At 35.2% G+C, this 18827-nt stretch overlaps 1 protein-coding gene across 2 annotated transcripts in view; it reads right to left on the reverse strand.

Moving 5' to 3' along the window:
- Positions 1-18827, reverse strand: part of NTRK2 (neurotrophic receptor tyrosine kinase 2) — a 380358-nt gene that overhangs the window by 178343 nt on the left and 183188 nt on the right. For both annotated transcript variants that reach the window (XM_049770641.1, XM_049770643.1), the window contains exon 11: positions 4108-4296. In XM_049770641.1, coding sequence (XP_049626598.1) covers positions 4108-4296 — 189 coding nt within the window. The remainder of the gene's footprint in view (positions 1-4107; positions 4297-18827) is intronic.

Genomic DNA, 18827 nt, shown 5'->3' on the forward strand with positions numbered 1-18827 from the left:
TAAATGATATGTTGCCTCATTTAAAGAAACGTGGCTTGGTTATGTTAATTGCTTGTTGTTATTTAATGCAAAGCTATGCAAGAATGGAAGCCATATATAATTTTGGACATGCCACTACTGATGATTGTTTTACAATATAGTGTGCTTATATTGATCGTTATGCAAACTCAGCAGATCATAACCAGGTGTATATAAGGACCAAATGCAACTTGTGTTGATAAAATCTGGAACCTCACCCAGTATTTTAAATCTCTGGGAATTCAAACTAAAATAATAAATTTATTTTCTCTCTGGTAAAAGTAGAGTACCTCATTATACAAGGCCCATGTTACAGCATGGCTTTCACTATGTCATAACGTTTTTTGTTCTAACCTGTTTTCTCTTATTGACCTGTCTCTTCCCTAAAGGCAGAAATCTTTTCTAAGATTTCCTTTCACAAAGTATTATGATTATATTAGAATATTTTTAGTCACTGCTTTCTCCAGTAAAATCCCCAAAGCTAAAGAATGGTCTTCATTTTTACTGTCTGTAGTTATTACATTGTAAAAGTATTGTGAGTGAACAATAGATACTTAATGATTTGAACTTAGCTTTTAAATTTTACTGTTTCAGCTCAATTTTATAAAACTGAGACTCTTTTTGTAGGATCACAACTAGATTTAAATTCAACATATTTTTAATGGCATGTGCTTTGAAGTAAAAGAAGTATGTGTTGAGTTTTCCCCTAGACTTCTGAAAGGTCCAAATGTTGGTGATAGACTGTTCATGTAATATTTTTACTATAAATATATGAAAAAATTGGGGCCAGAGTGGTAGCACAGTAGTAGCCTATTTTGCCTTGCACACTGCTGACCTAGGACAGAAGCAGGTTCTACCATATGGCATTCCATATGGTCCCCAAGTCAGGAGCAATTTCTGATCGCAGAGCCAGGAGTAACCCTTCAGTGCCACTGGATGTAGGCCCCCACCAAAAAAAAAAATTAATTCGCTCAGAGATATTTTATCGGGGGTGATTTCTGAGCATAGAGCCAGTAGTAGCCCCTGATAGGCTTGGGGGACCATATGGGATGCCAGGATTTGAACCACTGTCCTTCTGCATGCCTTACCACTGTGCTATCTCTCCAGCCCCATATTTTTAATTTTTTTAAGCTGCAACATATACAACTTATTGGAAAGAGCTTCTACTTAGAAACTCTTTAAAAGTTACCTGAAAAGGGCCTGAGTGATAGCACAGTGGTAGGGCATTTGCCTTGCACGTGACTGACCCAGGATGGACCTGGGTTCAATCACCAGCGTCCCTTATGGTCCCCCAAGTCAGGAACAATTTCTGAGTGCACAGCCAGAAGTAACCCCTCAGTGTCACCGGGTGTCACTCCAAAACCAAAAAAAAAAAGTGTTACTTAAAGAAATAATAATGAGAATAACATAATAACCCCAAAATTTTATAGACCTAGAGCAACATATCACTTTGTCAAATCTCTCCATTTTTGAATGCTTTAATTTCTCATTGCTTAAGTCAAGACGTTAAAAAATATTTTTGTTTAAAGCTTATTTCTGCTAAAATTCTTATATAACTAATCACTATTTTTTTATTATTTTTGGATTGGGGTATTCAGAGCTTATTTCTGGCTTATGCTCAGAGATGGCTCCTAATATTGGTAAGGGAACCATATGTGGTGCCAGGACTTGAATCCAGTTTTATTTCATGAAGGTCTTAACCACTGTACTAATTCTCCAGTCCAATTTAAATATGTAAACTGACTAATATTTTGTAAAAGTTTTACAACAAATAAACTACCATGTAGAAATGTAATAGAAATAAGAGTCAATAAAAAGGCTACCTTATTAAAAATTAGTGGTTTATTTTCACTAACATTTAGCCATATCTGTTTAACATCTGGACAACCTTAAAGATATGTCATGTTTTAATCTGTGAAAGAACAGTTCTACTCCCTAGGAGCTTACAAGTTTATCAAAAGAAGACTATAGAAACATACACAAGAGTGCAATCATATTCAGAGCTTAGTAAAAGAAAACTGATGCATTAAAGGTAGGGGGAAATGTTATAGAATAATAAATTACATTTAAGAAGGAAGACAAATACTACCTTTACATTTCTTTGAAAAAATACTCATGGAAGATGTTAAGTTTTGACTATAAATTATGAAATGACACATTACTTTGTGACTAGAGGAAACAAAAACCTGAAATAAGATGCTAAATGACAGATCACATAGGGTGAGTAGCCAATGATTTCAAGTTTCCATATTTTATAAGAAAAGACAGGCTAAACAAAGAATCAATTATCTGGGGTCTTATAAGGGTTAGAAGCTAAAAGGAATCTTCAGATCTCTCCAATTTTCTTCCCATTTCTTCTAACTAAGAATATTACAGAATCTCTGAGTCACAAAATAAATTTTCCTAAATAATCAATCTGTATAATTCTACAACCTTCAAATATATATATATATATATATATATATATATATATTTCAAAATAAAATAAAATGAGCCTTAGAAACTTTCATGTGGGGTTTCTAAGAGAAGACTGTACTTACAGATAAAATCAGTGATTCAGCAGTTCTCTAATATATATTGTAATATAAGATATTTGTTTTGTGGTTTATGTTTTAGCTTCATCCATAGTGATCTAGGACAGTGAGTATCCTGTGGTTGCTACTGCTATCGTTGGTGTTCTTTATTCTTTGTTCTCTTATTCAATATTGGGCTGGAGTATTTACTGAATTATTTATAATTTTCTTTTCAAGGAAACATTGGGTACAGGTTGATTTAGTCAACTCCAATTATAACACAGACTCTGGGTCAGTAAAGTGTCAAACATTTTGGTATGTATAGAGACAGCAGTTTCAAAATACTGTTTCTAAATAAAATAATGGCATAATTTCCCACAAGTGTATTGTGCTTGGCCTTATTTAGTTTTTCACTCATTCACAGTTTCTTAATGACACTGAGAGATGTTCATTTTAGAAATTAATGTACATTTTAAGTGATGATTCTAAATCTTGTTCATACTATAATGATAATAAGTTTATAGTACCTTGATTTAAAATAGTTTTTAATTAAAAACTCAATGTACTTTATCAGTTATATTTCCTTTATCTTGTCAGATTACAATCTCAGCTGAACTCTATAATGTGCTCCAGGATCAGAGAGTACTAGCTTGATATATGCTTTTCCAAATTTAATTTCAATAAGAAATATATGTTGGCATAAGCATAAATTAATCACATAAAAATAAAGGTATTCCCTTCTATGTGAAGTCACTAATTGCAAAATTCATTTTCCTAGTGTGTTAAGTTTAGTTTCCAAAACCTAATTTTGCAATTGTTCTACCCTATCTTCAAGAAAATGCAGGAAAAAGTGTTTAATATAGGGTAAGAACATACACATAGATAGAACGGTACCTATTTTCAATGTCTGAATGGGCTATCAGATGGCCGAACCCTCATACCTCCTTATTCATACGTGAGGGAAAGGGTAATTGTCCACTGAGGTTTTGCTTTCTGTTGTCCTATAGATTATGCTCCATTTTAATAAGCAAGAACTTAGAAAATAGAAAACAAGGTTCTTAGAAAAATCCCAAGTATTCCAAGATATATCTGTGGTTAATGTAGTGCTGAGAAATCTATTCTCATACTGGAAACTAGGATAAAATCAAAATTATAGATTTGTTTCACATGTGCACAATATTTTGCCACCCTGATGACTTACCATGCATATTTAACTCTTTTAATAAATCAAAATTAATTCTCATTAACTGCTTGTCTGTAACTAGTGTACACTTTAATGGCACTTCTGGCTTTTTTCTCTATTTCAAGATAAGATTGCCACATTCCAACTTCTGACAAATGGTTTTGTAAATTGGATCCAAAAAGAAATCAATATCTACCAAAAGTTCCAATCCAAGAAGGAGACATAATCTAATTAATTCCATAAGCAACAAATAAAAGTATCTGTTCCATGGGTCCAACATGCCAAAGTTTTTTGACATTTCCCTGCTTCTCTGCTCAGCCTGGGACTCTGATAAACACAGATTTATACAACTATGTAGAAAATGGGCCAATAAGTATTAACAGCTGTACTTACATGTGTCTGGCTTAAGCTGACTGTTGGTGATACCAAAGTACTGGGGATTTTCAATGACAGGGATCTTAGTCATTCCAATAATGACAGCATCAGGACCACCCTCTGAAGATGAAGGGGTGTTACTTCCATTGGAGATGTGATGGAGAGGGCTAGCAGAGTCATCATCATTGCTGATAACTGAAGCTGGGCCTGTAATTGAGAAAAAAAGTACACATTCTCCTATAATCTTAAAATATCTTTGTTAAACTTAAAGTCATATATTTAAATTCAAATTTAAACTTTATAATTCAGTGGTCATTAATATACTCAGGAGTTGTGCAATCATTCCAACAGACTAATTACATTGTCATTTACATCATACCAATTTACAATCTCTCTCCATTCACTCCACTCTCAGTATTAGACATTCAAAAGTTACATTCTTACTCAATGGATATAACTTTTATTGCTATTTTATATCAATGAAATTATATAACACAATCTCATTGGATAGATTACTTTCCTTAAGCATATAGTCTTGAAAGTTCATTATTATTACAGTATGTGTCCTTATTCTTTTTGCTGTTGAATAATATCCTGCTGTATAAATATAGTATTATGTATTATATATATTTTATTCACCAATTGATAAACATTTAGATTGCTTCAACCCTTTGGCTATTATAAATAATGTAGCTATGAGTATTCATATAAAAAATTAATTTATCTTGGATGGAATTGTTAGGTCAGATGGTAGCTCTATGTGAAACATTTTCAGGACTTGCCAAACTGTTTTTCAAAATAGCTTTTTCATTTTTTATTTTCTCTAGCTAAATTTCAATTACATGTTACTTCTATTTATTATCATTTAATTTTATATTTTAGATATAAATTTATAAGTAATCTATAATTATAATTATTAGTTGTATACATATATAAATGTTATTATTTTATCATTTAATTATATTTATTATAATTATATTTTCATATTCATTTTTTCCTGTTTGTTATTTGAAAGATTTTTTTTTTGGTGTTTGGGTCACATCCGGCAGCGCTCAGAAATCACTCCTGGCAGGCTCATGGGATCATATGGGATGCCAGGATTCTAACAATCATATTTTTCATGAAAGGCAAATGCCTTACCTCCATGATATCTCTCTGGCCCCTATTTAAAAGATTTTTTTCATTGAAATTTTCAATATTGGAATTACATTCATTTATTTTAATTATACTAAAAATTTACTAGGAACTTAAAGAATTCATTTATTTTCTTTTTCGACAATACACTTAGCTTTTTTTGCACCTTCAAATCTACTTACATTTGTAAAATTTAAAGAATGATATTTTTTCCTGACAGCTATATAGTATTCCGTTACATTTTTCTTTTTTTTTTAATGCATAATTTTTTTTTATTTAAACACCTTGATTACATACATGATTGTGTTTGGGTTTCAGTCATAAAAGGAACACCACCCATCACCAGTGCAACATTCCCATCACCCAAGTCCCAAATCTCCCTCCTCCCCACCCAACCCCCGCCTGTACCCTAAACAGGCTCTACATTTCCCTCATACATTCTCAATATTAGGACAGTTCAAAATGTAGTTATTTCTCTAACTAAACTCATCACTCTTTGTGGTGAGCTTCCTGAGGTGAGCTGGAACTTCCAGCTCTTTTCTCTTTTGTGTCTGAAAATTATTATTACAAGGGTGTCTTTCATTTTTCTTAAAACCCATAGATGAGTGAGACCATTCTGCGTTTTTCTCTCTCTCTCTGACTTATTTCACTCAGCATAATAGATTCCATGTACATCCATGTATAGGAAAATTTCATGACTTCATCTCTCCTGACAGCTGCATAATATTCCATTGTGTATATGTACCACAGTTTCTTTAGCCATTCGTCTGTTGAAGGGCATCTTGGTTGTTTCCAGAGTCTTGCTATGGTAAATAGAGCTGCAATGAATATAGGTGTAAGGAAGGGGTTTTTGTATTGTATTTTTGTGTTCCTAGGGTATATTCCTAGGAGTGGTATAGCTGGATCGTATGGGAGCTCGATTTCCAGTTTTTGGAGGAATCTCCATATCGCTTTCCATAAAGGTTGAACTAGACAGCATTCCCACCAGCAGTGGATAAGAGTTCCTTTCTCTCCACATCCCCGCCAACACTTTATTCTCATTCTTTGTGATGTGTGCCATTCTCTGGGGTGTGAGGTGGTATCTCATCGTTGTTTTGATTTGCATCTCCCTGATGATTAGTGATGTGGAACATTTTTTCATGTGTCTTTTGGCCATGCGCATGCCGTTACATTTTTCTATATATGTATGGGCATGGAAACTATTCTGCTGAGTAAAATGTGTCAGAAGGAGAGAATAGGGCAGAATAATCTTACTCATCTGTGGGATTTAAGAAAAATAAAAAACAGTATGGTAATAATACCCAGAGACATTAGAGATAAGGTTTGAAAAGACCAGCCCATGATTATCAGAGAGCAGAGTTAAAATAATAACTACACCAGGCAGGCCCAGTGGGGCCAGCTGACTGTGAGAAACTGTGTGTGCTGCCTGAGTGTGTTTGTCTCCTGTCCTGTCTCCTAAACCTCTTGAGAGTGGGCTGAAAAGGGCCCAGAAAATTCGCTCTCCCAGAGGCTCCAGAAGAGCACGACCACTCTGCTTTGCTACGCTGCCATGCATTCTTTCTAAGGAAAGAATGCCACTGCAACTAGAAGGAAAAAAACCACACTAAGAACTGAGCTGGATAACTGAAGCCCAGCATCTCTCCCCAGACTGTCTTCTCTGCTGCGTGCTCGCACCTAAGATTTGAACCTGTGTGAGACTGGGCGGAGCCAGAGGACCATGGCCACACACATCATTTAGCCAATGAATACCACCATGACACGTAGAAAAACCCACAATACAAGTGTAACAATGGGGAAACATCGCAGGCCAGCATCAGACATAGAGAATGAAGATGACAATTCTGATGACCAGAAAATGACCAACCAACTAATCAATCTCTCAGATAAGGAGTTGAGACGAGAAATATAGAAGATGCTCAAAGAACTCAAAGAAACCATAAATCAATAAGAACAAAGAAAATATAAAGACAGAAATCACAAAAATCCAAACTGAAATGACAGGTCAAATAACAGGCCTGAAAAACTCAGTAAACAAATTGAATGGCAAAATGGATACGCTCTCCAACAGGCTAACAGAAGCTGAGAATAGAATTGGTGCTGTGGAAGATGAGATAAATAACAACTCCATAAAGCTGGAGAGATTGGGAAAAAAACTTAAAGCAAATGAACAGACAATGGAAAAATTAGTCAAAGAATGGGAACAGATAAAATAGAAGTCTATGATAAGCTCAACAGAAACAACTAAAGAATCACTGGAGTCCAAGAGACCCAGGAAGAATCAACGGTCAGGAACATCATTAAAGAGAAACTTCCAGAGCTAAAGAATATATGTGATCAAATCCTGTATTCCCTAAGAGTACCAACCAAAAGAGACCCCAGAAAAAATACTCCAAGACACATCCTAGTAACAATGACAAATCCCACAGAGAGAGACAGAATTCTGAAAGCAGCAAGATCAAAAAGGGAAATTACATTCAAGGAAACATCCTTGAGATTTACAGCAGACCTGTCACCAGAAACACTCAAGGCCTTAAAGCAGTGGTGGGACATAGTGACAAAACTCAATTAAATGAATGCTTCACCTAGAATACTGTACCCAGCAAATTTGACTTTCAGGTTTGATGGAAAAATACATTGTTTCACAGACAAACAACAGCTCAGAAACTTTACAGACTCAAAACCAGTTTTAAGAGAAAAACTGAAAGACCTAATTTAAGACAAGATGACCAAAAGACACACCAAATTTTGATATAAAGATGGCACTAAATCCCAGGACAATTCTGTCTCTCAATGTCAATGGACTAAATGCACCAGTTAAGAGACACAGGGTGGCTAAATGGATCAAAAAACTTAATCCAACCTTCTGCTGCCTACAAGAAATACACCTGAATAGTCAGAACAAACAGTGACTCAAAATAAAAGGCTGGAGGAAAATTATCCAAGCAAACAACATCCATAAAAAAGCTGGAGTGGTCATACTAATATCAGATGATGCAAACTTTATACTCAGGAAAGTTGTAAGGGACAAAGATAGACATTTTGTATTATCAAGGGGTATGTACAGCAGGAAGAAATCACTCTCCTAAATATATGCACCGAATGAGGGGCCAGCAAAATATTTAATACAATTGTCGACAAATCTGAAAAATAATATCAATTACAAAACAATAATAGCGGGAAACCTCAACACGGCTTTGTCAACACTGGATAGGTCAACCAGACTTAACCCAACAAGAATATACTAGACCTGAGGAGAGAAATGGAAGAAAGAGGCCTAGTATATATATCAATCCCCAGAAACCTGGATACACATTTTTCTCCAATGTACATGGGACATTCTCCAGGATAGACTACATGCTGGCACATAAAACATACCTCCATAATATCAAGAGGATAGAAATTTTGCAGGCTACCTTCACTGATCACAACGCTCTGAATTTACATGTGAATTCCAAAGAAGAAAAACTTTAACACCTGGAAGTTAAACAACCTCATACTGAATAACCAGTGGGTCCGAGATGAAATCAAAGAGAAAATCAAAACTTTCCTGGAAACAAATGATAATAAAGACACAAACTATCAGAACTTATGGGACACAGCAAAAGCAGTACTGAGAGGAAAATTTATAGCTTTGCAAGGACACATCAGGAAGGAAGAAGGGGCCTACCTGAATAGCTTAATGACGCAGCTCATAGAATTAGAAAGTGCTCAACAAAAGGAACCAAAAATAGGGAGACAGAAGGAAATAACAAAGCTGAGAGCAGAAATCAATGAAGTGTGGAAACCCAAAAAGCAATCTGAAAGATCAATGAAAGCAGAAGTTGGTTGTTCAAAAAAGTAAACAAGATTGATAGACCACTGGCAAATTAACAAAGAAAGAGAGAGAGAGAAACTTGATAACTCATATTATGAATGAAAAAGGAGAGATCACTACTGATATGGCAGAGATTCAAAGGGTAATCAGAAACTATTTTGAGAAAATCTATGCCACTAAAAATGAAAACCTGAAAGAAATGGATAAATTCTTGGAATCTTATAGTCTTCCAAAGTTGAATAAAGAGGATGTAGCATATCTAAACACCCCCATCACTATTGATGAAATTAAAATGGTAATCAAATATCTGCCCGAAATCAAAAGTCCAGGCACAGATGGATTCACTAATGAATCATTTCAAATTTTCCAAGAGGAACTACTATCCATTCTGGCAAGACTCTTTCATGAAATTGTAAAAACTGGAACACTTCCAAATAGCTTTTATGATGCCAACATCACGTTGATACCTAAAAAAAGAAAATTACAGACCAATATTGCTGATGAATGCAGATGCAAAGATCCTCAACAAAATCCTGGCAAATAGGATTCAATGCCTCATTAAGAAGCTCATCCACTACGATCAAGTAGGTTTCATCCCAGGAATGCAAGGATGGTTTAACGTCCATAATTCTATCAACATCATACACAACATCAACAACAAGAAAAATAAAAATCACATAATCATATCAATAGATGCAGAGAAAGCATTTTATAAGGTCCAATACTTATTCTTGATCAAAACTCTCAGAAAGATGAGAATGAAAGGAACCTTTCTCAATATAGTTAAGGCCATCTATGACAAGCCAGTGGCAAATATTATCTTCAATGGAGAAAAAATAAGAACCTTCCCTCTAAATTCTGGCACAAGACAAGGCTGTCCTCTCTCACCACACCTATTCAACATAGCACTGGAAGGATTCACTATAGCGATTAGGCAAGAAAAAGATATCAAGTGAATCCAGATAAGAAAGGAAGAAGTCAAGCTCTCACTGTTTGCAGATGAGATGATACTCTAATTAGAAAACCCTAAAGACTCTACCAAAAAGCTTCTAGAAAAAAATAGACTCATGTAGCAATGTGGCAGGCTACAAAATTAACATACAAAAATCAATGGCCTTTCTATACACCAATAGTAAAAAGGAAGAAATGGACATTAAGAAAACAGCTCCATTCACAATAGTGCCACACAAACTCAAATATCTTGGAATCAACTTGACTAAAATGTGAAGACCTATACAAAGAAAACTATAAAACTCTGCTCCAAGAAATAAGAGAGGACACGTGGAAATGGAAACACCCTGCTCATGAATTGGCAGGATTAACATCATCAAAATGACAATACTCCCCAAAGCATTGTACAGATCTAAAGATACCTGTGACATTCTTCAAAGAAGTGGATCAGGCACTTTTTAAATCCATTTGGAATAATAAACACCCTAGAATAGCTAAAGCAACCATTGGGAAAAAGTATATGGGAGGAATTACTTTCCCCAAGTTTAAACCATACCACAAAGCAATAATTATCAAAACAGCATGGTATTGATATAAAGATAGGCCCTCAGATCAGTGGAATAGACTTGAATACTCAGAGAATGTTCCCCAGACATACAATCACCTAATTTTTTGATAAAGGAGCAAGAAATCCTAAATGGAGCAAAGAAAGCCTCTTCAACAAGGGGTGTTGGCACAACTGGCTAATCACTTGCAAAAAATTGAACTTAGACCCCCAGTTAACATCATTTATGAAGGCAAAATCCAAATGGATGAAAGACCTCAATATCAGACCCAAAACCATAAGATATATAGAATAACACGTAGGCAAAACACTCCAGGACATTGAGACTACAGGCATATTCACGGAGGAAACTGCATTCTCCAAGCAAGTGAAAGCAGAGGTTAACAGATGGGAATATATTAAGCTGAGAAGCTTCTGCACCTCAAAGGAAATAGCGCCCAGAATACAAGAGCCACCCACTTAGTGGGAGAAACTAGTCACCCAATACCCATCATATAATAAGCTAATCTCCACAATATACAAAGCACTGACAGAACTTTACAAGAAAAAAACATCTAATCCCATCAAAAATTGGGGAGAAGAAATGGACAGACACTTAGACAAAGAAGAAATACAAATGGCCAAAAGACACATGAAAAAATGCTCCACATCACTAATCATCAGGGAGATGCAAATCAAAACAACTATGAGGTACCACTTCACACAACAGGGATTGACACACATCACAATGAATGAGAACAAGCAGTGTTGGCAGGATGTGGAGAGAAAGAACTCTTATCCACTGCTGTTGGGAATGCTGTCTAGTTCAACCTTTATGGAAACCAATATGGAGATTCGTCCAATAACTGGAAATTGAGCTCCCATATGATCAGCTATACCACTCCTAGGAATATACCCTAGGAACACAAAAATACAATACAAAAATCCCTTCCTTACATCTATATTTATTGCAGTACTATTTACTATAGCAAGACTCTGGAAACAACCAAGATGCCCTTCAACAGACGAATGGCTAAAGAAACTGTGGTACATATACACAATGGAATATTATGCAGCTGTCAGGAGAGATGAAGTCATGAAATTTTCCTATACATGAATGTACATGGAATCTATTATGCTTAGTGAAATAAGTCAGAGAGAGAGAGAAAAACGCAGAGTGGTCTCACTCATCTATGGGTTTTAAGAAAAATGAAAGATGTTCTTGCAATAATAATTTTCAAACAGAAAAGAGAGAAGGGCCAGAAGTTAAGCTCACCTTATGATGCCCACCACAAACAGGAATGAGTTTAGTTAGAGAAATAACTACATTTTGAACTATCCTAATAATGAGAACGTATGAGCGTTATAGAAATCCTGTCTAGACTACAGGCGGGGGTTGGGAGGGGAGGAGGGAGATTTGGGACATTGGTGATGGGAATGTTGCACTGGTGATGGGTGGTGTTCTTTACGTGACTGAAACCCAAACACAATCATGTATGTAATCAAGGTGTTTAAATAATATATTTACATATATATAAGTATATATATATATATATATATATATATATATATATATATATATATATAAAACTACACCAACAACTATCATAAGAATGTGAGTGAGAGAAATAGAAAGCCTGTCTAGAAAACAGGCAGGGGAGTGGGGAAGGAGGGAAATAGGAAGTACTGGTGGTGGAAAGTTTGCACTGGTGATGCGGCGGTGTACTTTATTTTATGACTAAAACTCAACTACAAACATGTTTGTAATCATGGTACTAAAATATTTTAATTAAATTAAAATAAAATAAAATATACCAGTTCTACCGTTCGAGCAAAAAATAAAATGATATATAACTTTTAATTTATCAAAATAATAATTTTACCAGTATAAAATTAGTGTATATTTAAAACTATTTCATGACTATAATGATACTCTGCATTAATACATGTCTGCATGACTGTGAACTAGAATTATGATGGACTGTCTTATTACTATTGCTCCTGTTTTCAAATATCTGTCAGTAACTGCACTGCTATTCAGTATACCTGAACGAGCAATCCCATGACAAATGCATGTACTTTTTCTTTTTGTGTGTGTGTGTGTGTTTTTTTTTTTTTTTTTTTGGTTTTTGGGCCACACCCGGCAATGCTCAGGGGTTACTCCTGGCTGCCTGCTCAGAAATAGCTCCTGGAAGGCACCGGGGACCATATGGGACACCGGGATTCGAACTAACCACCTTTGGTCCTGGATCAGCTGCTTGCAAGGCAAACGCCACTGTGCTATCTCTCCAGGCCCATGTACTTTTTCTTTAATGGCAATACTATTTGTAGAGGAATTATATATCTGTTGATGTCTTATTATAAAGCCGTACAGAACTTCCTTATTCAGTCTCAGGATGTATATGCCCATAAAATAATCTTTCTTTGCTTAAATACACACACAGTATATCCATTAACCACTTAACCTAAGTAGTCCACAACTTCAAAGGGATTATAAACAATGTCCACACAAAATCAGGAAAACAGTTAAAATACTAGTGCCTTTTGATAGACCTTCCAATGCACAAAATTCCCTAGACATAAATTACAAATGTTTCTGTAATGTACCAAATAGGCATAGGGTTTCACAGACACAGATCCTTGACACTAACACTGCCATTATCATAGAAGGCCATAGGCATGAAAGGAGGATAAATTCAAATGAAGACAGCATTAACACCCTGCTATGAAAAGACATATTAGGGAAAAGAAAGTCTTGCTACTCTGACCAAGAGAAAGCATTTACACCAAGCCTCACAAAAGCATCCATCATCTGAGTTTTTCATATTTTTCTTTGCTCATAATTATATAAGTATAAATTCTGGAAATAATAAAAATAAAACTTATATATAACTCTTGAATTTCTAAATAAATACAATTGTAAACCATTCCCATATTTTAAAAATCCATTTGTCCTTATATAGGATTATCTATCAGTTTGTAGGGCTAACAATTGGACATTTTCCAGCTAGTAGAGTCTTAATTAAATCAATGAAGGTGATAATGCACTGCTATCATAGATATTTTTAAAAAACATACTTTCAAGAGGATACTTTTTAAGTTGCCCTTAATAATACACTGGCGTAATTCTTTATTTTTTTTTAAAGTCCTCATACAGGTAGAAAGATAAACACAGAATTGTCTCACTCATTTGTGGGATTTAAGAAAAATAAAAGATAGTATAATAATGATACCGAAGGACAATAAAGATGAGAGTTGGATGGACCAGTCTATAGAAGTTATCACAAAGAGTGGAGTGCAGTTAGAGAAACAACTACCATGGCAATGATAGAGAAACACAATGTCTTGAAGACAGACAAGGAATGGGGAAGGAGGGAAATGGAAAACAATTGTGGTGGGGAAAGTTGCACTGATGAAGGGGTGTATGCATTTTATGGTTAAAACCTAATTATGAACATGTTTGTAACCATGGTACTTAAATAAAGAAATTATAAAAAAACATCTTTATACAGCCAATTTAAAAGCCATGAAACACTTAGAGCAAAGACAAATCAACCACCAGTTGTGTTCATCATGTACTTGGTTAACCAATGTTTGTAAAGAATAGAATTATAAATTAAGAATATATCATTATTACATTCTTGAGTTGTTTGTTGTCCTTCCCTTTGTTCAAATATAATATTTCCTCATCAGAATTAATTTTGGTGTAAACAATCTGTCCAGTGGCATTATGTGATATGGAATAATAAAAAGGTATGCTATAGAATTTTTAAAAAATACTTGCCAAAAGAGCAAAAAAAAAGACAATATTTTAAATATTCTTTTGAATATCCTTTACTATTTTTGTTGTATATTTTGTTTTCTGTCAGGCATAACTTATACAGAGCTACAGATTTAAATCTATAAATAGAAAATAAAATAGTGTGATGCAAAGTTTTCTGCCTCTTGTCAGTAAGTCTTTAACTATAGTCCATATATACTTCTACCCCTACCTAAGCTTCAGAGGGAAGATGAGGTTCATTGAGGCCACACATTTTTCGATAGCTTGCTCTCTATACTTAGAATTCATTTAAGTGTCGTATTATAGCACCCCATACACTGTCATAAAGTTAACAACACTAGCTTCTAGAATCCCAGAAAGGATTAGAAAAACACTAATACCAGTTGTTCTTTTATTCTGCTACTGCCCAATTGGCTATCAACATTCTCGAAGGTTGGAGAAGTCAGATGCCTAGAAAATGATGCTGAGATTCCACACAAAAATAAGGTTCTGAACACAGAGAGGAGCTCTTCCTTATCAATGGGATACTATGCAGCCGTCAGGAGAGATGAAGTCATGAAATTTTCCTATACATGGATGTACATGGAATCTATTATGCTGAGTGAAGTAAGTCAGAGGGAGAGAGAAAGACGCAGAATGGTTTCACTCATCTATGGGTCTTAAGAAAAATGAAAGACATTTTTAACAGTATCTCAGAGACAAGAGAGATGAGGGCTGGTAAGTACAGCTCATGACATGAAGCTCATCACATAGAGTGATGAGTGCAGTTGGAGAGATGACTACACTGAAAACTATCAAAACAATGTGAATGAATGAGGGAAGTAGAAAGCCTGTCTCGAGTATAGGTGTGGGGTGGGGTGGGGAGGAGGGAGATCTGGGCAATTGGTAGTGGGAAAGTTGTACTGGTGATGGGGGGTGTTCTTTACATGACTGTAATCATACAACTATAATCATATTTGTAATCTCAGTGTTTAAATAAAGATAATTATAAAAAAAAGAGTTCAATCTCTTTAGTTCCCCTCCACATCTGAGTAAAAGCCCAAACACTGAGATAGCACAGATAGCAAGAGAATAGATTTTCTGTTTAGTAGAGAAACATTTATGCCTAGAAGTGGTATAATGCTCCAAAGCTAATTCTCAAGCTTTTTTTTTTTACTTTGCTAGTAGGCAAATTTGCTGTTGACAAATCAAGCACCTTAAGAGCCTCGGCAATTTTTCAAGTAGGATAATAATTCAAGTGCAGTTTTTCTTTATTATTGATGCTCAGAATCCTAGATGATTGATATGGCTAACAAAGCTGCAAGAATGAGACCATTTTTATGAACATATTGATCTAATGAAGAGCACAAGAAAGTTGGAAAGGGGAAAAGCTCTCAACAAGGACAATGAATGTCTATATAATTTGACAGCAGCCTGCCAGCCTGCCTGTGCCTGTCAGTGAAGGTGTCTTTGTGTGTCAGTGCACATGCTTCAGACACCAGGAAAAGACAGACATAAAGGATCTAAGTTACATCCCACAAGGTACTATTATAAATTTATCTGAAGAGTTGTAAAAAGGAATCTTATTATGAATAAAAATTTTAACTGGTGAGATATGCCTGCACTTGCTTAGTTTTTGCATAAATTAGCTATATATGCATGTTTTTCTTGGTTTGGTTGTAAATATTGAGAATTGTCCCAAAAAGTTTTTAGTCCATACTTGTTTAATCATTTTTCATGTATAACCAGGCCTTTTATTTGATTAGAGTAGTTCAATAATTTATCTTGCACATATGCTTTTAAAGATATTTCTAAGACTTAAACATTTTTTTTCTGTGCTGAAGATCAATGAAGGTCATCAGGGAAGGGAGCTTGCTTCACTCAAACTTAGTAAAATATTCAAGGTGAAGGAAGAGGTCACTGTTTTTAAGAAGCTTGTTATTCTGATTTTTATGATCTTAATTCTCATTCCTTCACATTTGAAGCCTTGCTGATCCTGATGGGACTAGTCATTCTGGTTAGTTAATCCAGGAGATAATATAGGAATTTCCTACAAGCATGCATTTAATATGCAAACCAATCAATCCATAATCTATACCTCCAACTAAATTCCTCATTAGGTGATCCAATTCTAGGCTCTTTCAAATTGTCTAACTACCCCAGATCAGACTTTGGACAAGTAGGTATCTCTTGCCAACCAACAGCCCACTGAAGTCACTCAGTCTAGTGAGTCCTAAACCTACCTACTTTGCCCATATATTATTTCTCATGAAATCACAATAAAGGCTTTTGTGTAACTTTTCCATCCTGAATGACCCATGTGTTCTCCTCTGTGACCCCCATGGTGTGGAGTGCCCTCTCCTCTTGGGAAAGAACTGTGAGTAACCAACTACCTTTTCAATTGCAGTCTTCTCCTGGCCTATTGACGTGAATCACAATACAACCTAGATTTTAAAGTAGCCGTTCTTCTGATGAACTGCATTGAAAGAACAGTTTTGAAGAATTTCTCTCTGATATGACCTATGAGGGCAAAACCCAACGATTGAAGCTTTCTGGGAACAAGTATCTTTCTGTAAAGCATATTGGCCTAGGAGAGAGTTAAAAGGTTGCAGAGATTTGTTATTTAGTGGAGGAAAACCTCATCATAGAGTTTGGAGAGAATTTATTACCCAAGTTTCATCAATACAGCATCTATATACACAGAGTACCAAACTTTAAAATAGGGCGTCTTTAAGATTGTTTAGGTAGAAAAATTTCTGAAAGCCTCGTAAAGTGACCATGATAATCTACTTCTAAAATTTGCCACTGAGAAGTGACAAAAATATTCTAAACTGACAAATTTAATTTTCTACTGTGGACATATCTTCAATTTTCCTTGCTCTTTAAGGGATTTTAAGCTGGAATTTATGTGACTAGTTATAAATGAGGGTAATTGTCCCCATCGGGCCCTTTCTATCTCAGTCTATCACTATGTCCTCAGTGTTCTTTACATATTTAGGTTGCTGGGTAAATGCTGATAGAGATTATACCATAGGAAAGGTCTGATTACACTCAAAATAAAAAATAGAAGAAGAAAGAAAGGAAGAAAGGAAGGAAGGAAGGAAGGAAGGAAGGAAGGAAGGAAGGAAGGAAGGAAGGAAGGAAGGAAGGAAGGAAGGAAGGAAGGAAGGAAGGAAGGAAGGAAGGAAGGAAAGAAAGAAGGAAAGAGAAGAGAGTCAAGTTCTAAAGGAAACAGGTTAGATGGGGAACTTAGAGGAAAACAAGTACACAGCTGCTACTGTGTACTGGTAGTGGCAAATCACAGCCACTCTGTGCTCTTAGAAAACAAGGCTTCCCCAACCGCTTTTAAAGAAAAACCTGCCAAATGTTTGGAAGTTCTCCAGTAAATAAATTCCCAATGAAATGCCTTTTTGTTTCCTGGGCCTGGCTGTTCCCTTATGGGTCAGTGACACTGGGTTAAAGGTGAATTCTGTGCAGTAGGGAAATCCTGCATACAGTGTAGGCAGAGAAAGAGAATGGCCCAAATAAGCATCTATTTCTTTATTGTAAGGATCTGCATTGAGCTCTACAAGCAGGATAAAATCTATGCAGAAAAGCCAATTAGGTGAAATAGTATATATATACATATACATGTATATACATACATATATATATATATATATATAATGATCTGCACTCCAAAAAATACCTTACCCAAAAAGTCCATAACTCCTATTATAAGTAAAATTCCTTGTTGAAGGTCACCATAGTTATCCGAATTGTGCCCAGAGTTCCTCAGGGTAAGAACCAGAGGGAAGTGTAGGGGGGTGGGCAGCATCTTGGAATCAAGCTCTGGTTCTTGAATATGCAAGGCAGGTTCCTCTGACTGCTGAGAAATTATGTTAAATTCTTTAATTTTAGCTTTTGTATTATTAGAAATTATCTATCATACCAAGAACTGAGAAAAATTTTATTTTATAGTATAATTGTAGAGAGTTGGCTTTCCACCATATCCTCCTCTCTCCTGCTCATCATCATGTTCTGGAGAATTAAAACTAGCAGCTAGCTGTCAGTTATTAGAGGGCTCAAAAAGACAGTAAGTGAAGAGATAAAATAAATGAAAGATGAAGGTTTGAGTTTGGGTTTGGGTTGCTGCTATACTGTGCTGTGCAGTGTTTCCATGGGACACAGAAAGAAAGCAAGATTAGGGAGTAAATTATATATAAATATATGTATATATATGTCACAATAGAAATTTTCTTTTTATAAATGCCTTCCTAAATTATGGGAATATATATTTGAAGATCTCAGGGTCTTACACATGTGGAGTTCAATCTCTATTACTGAATCACAACTTCATAATTATAGTAACAAAGTTTTACATAAGAGAGAATATAGCTTTCACCATAGTATATAGTACTTGAAAAGAATTAGTAAGTCAGATAAAGCTAAGTCAAACTGCTGTATTTGGCTTTTTTTTTCTTGTTACTCTTTTGTGGGTATACTTGGCTTTATTCTTGGCTCTGTGCTCAAGAGTAAAGCCTGTAAGTACTCTG

The sequence above is a fragment of the Suncus etruscus genome, chromosome 3 (genome assembly GCF_024139225.1).
Source record: "Suncus etruscus isolate mSunEtr1 chromosome 3, mSunEtr1.pri.cur, whole genome shotgun sequence".
NCBI classification, from domain to species: domain Eukaryota; kingdom Metazoa; phylum Chordata; class Mammalia; order Eulipotyphla; family Soricidae; genus Suncus; species Suncus etruscus.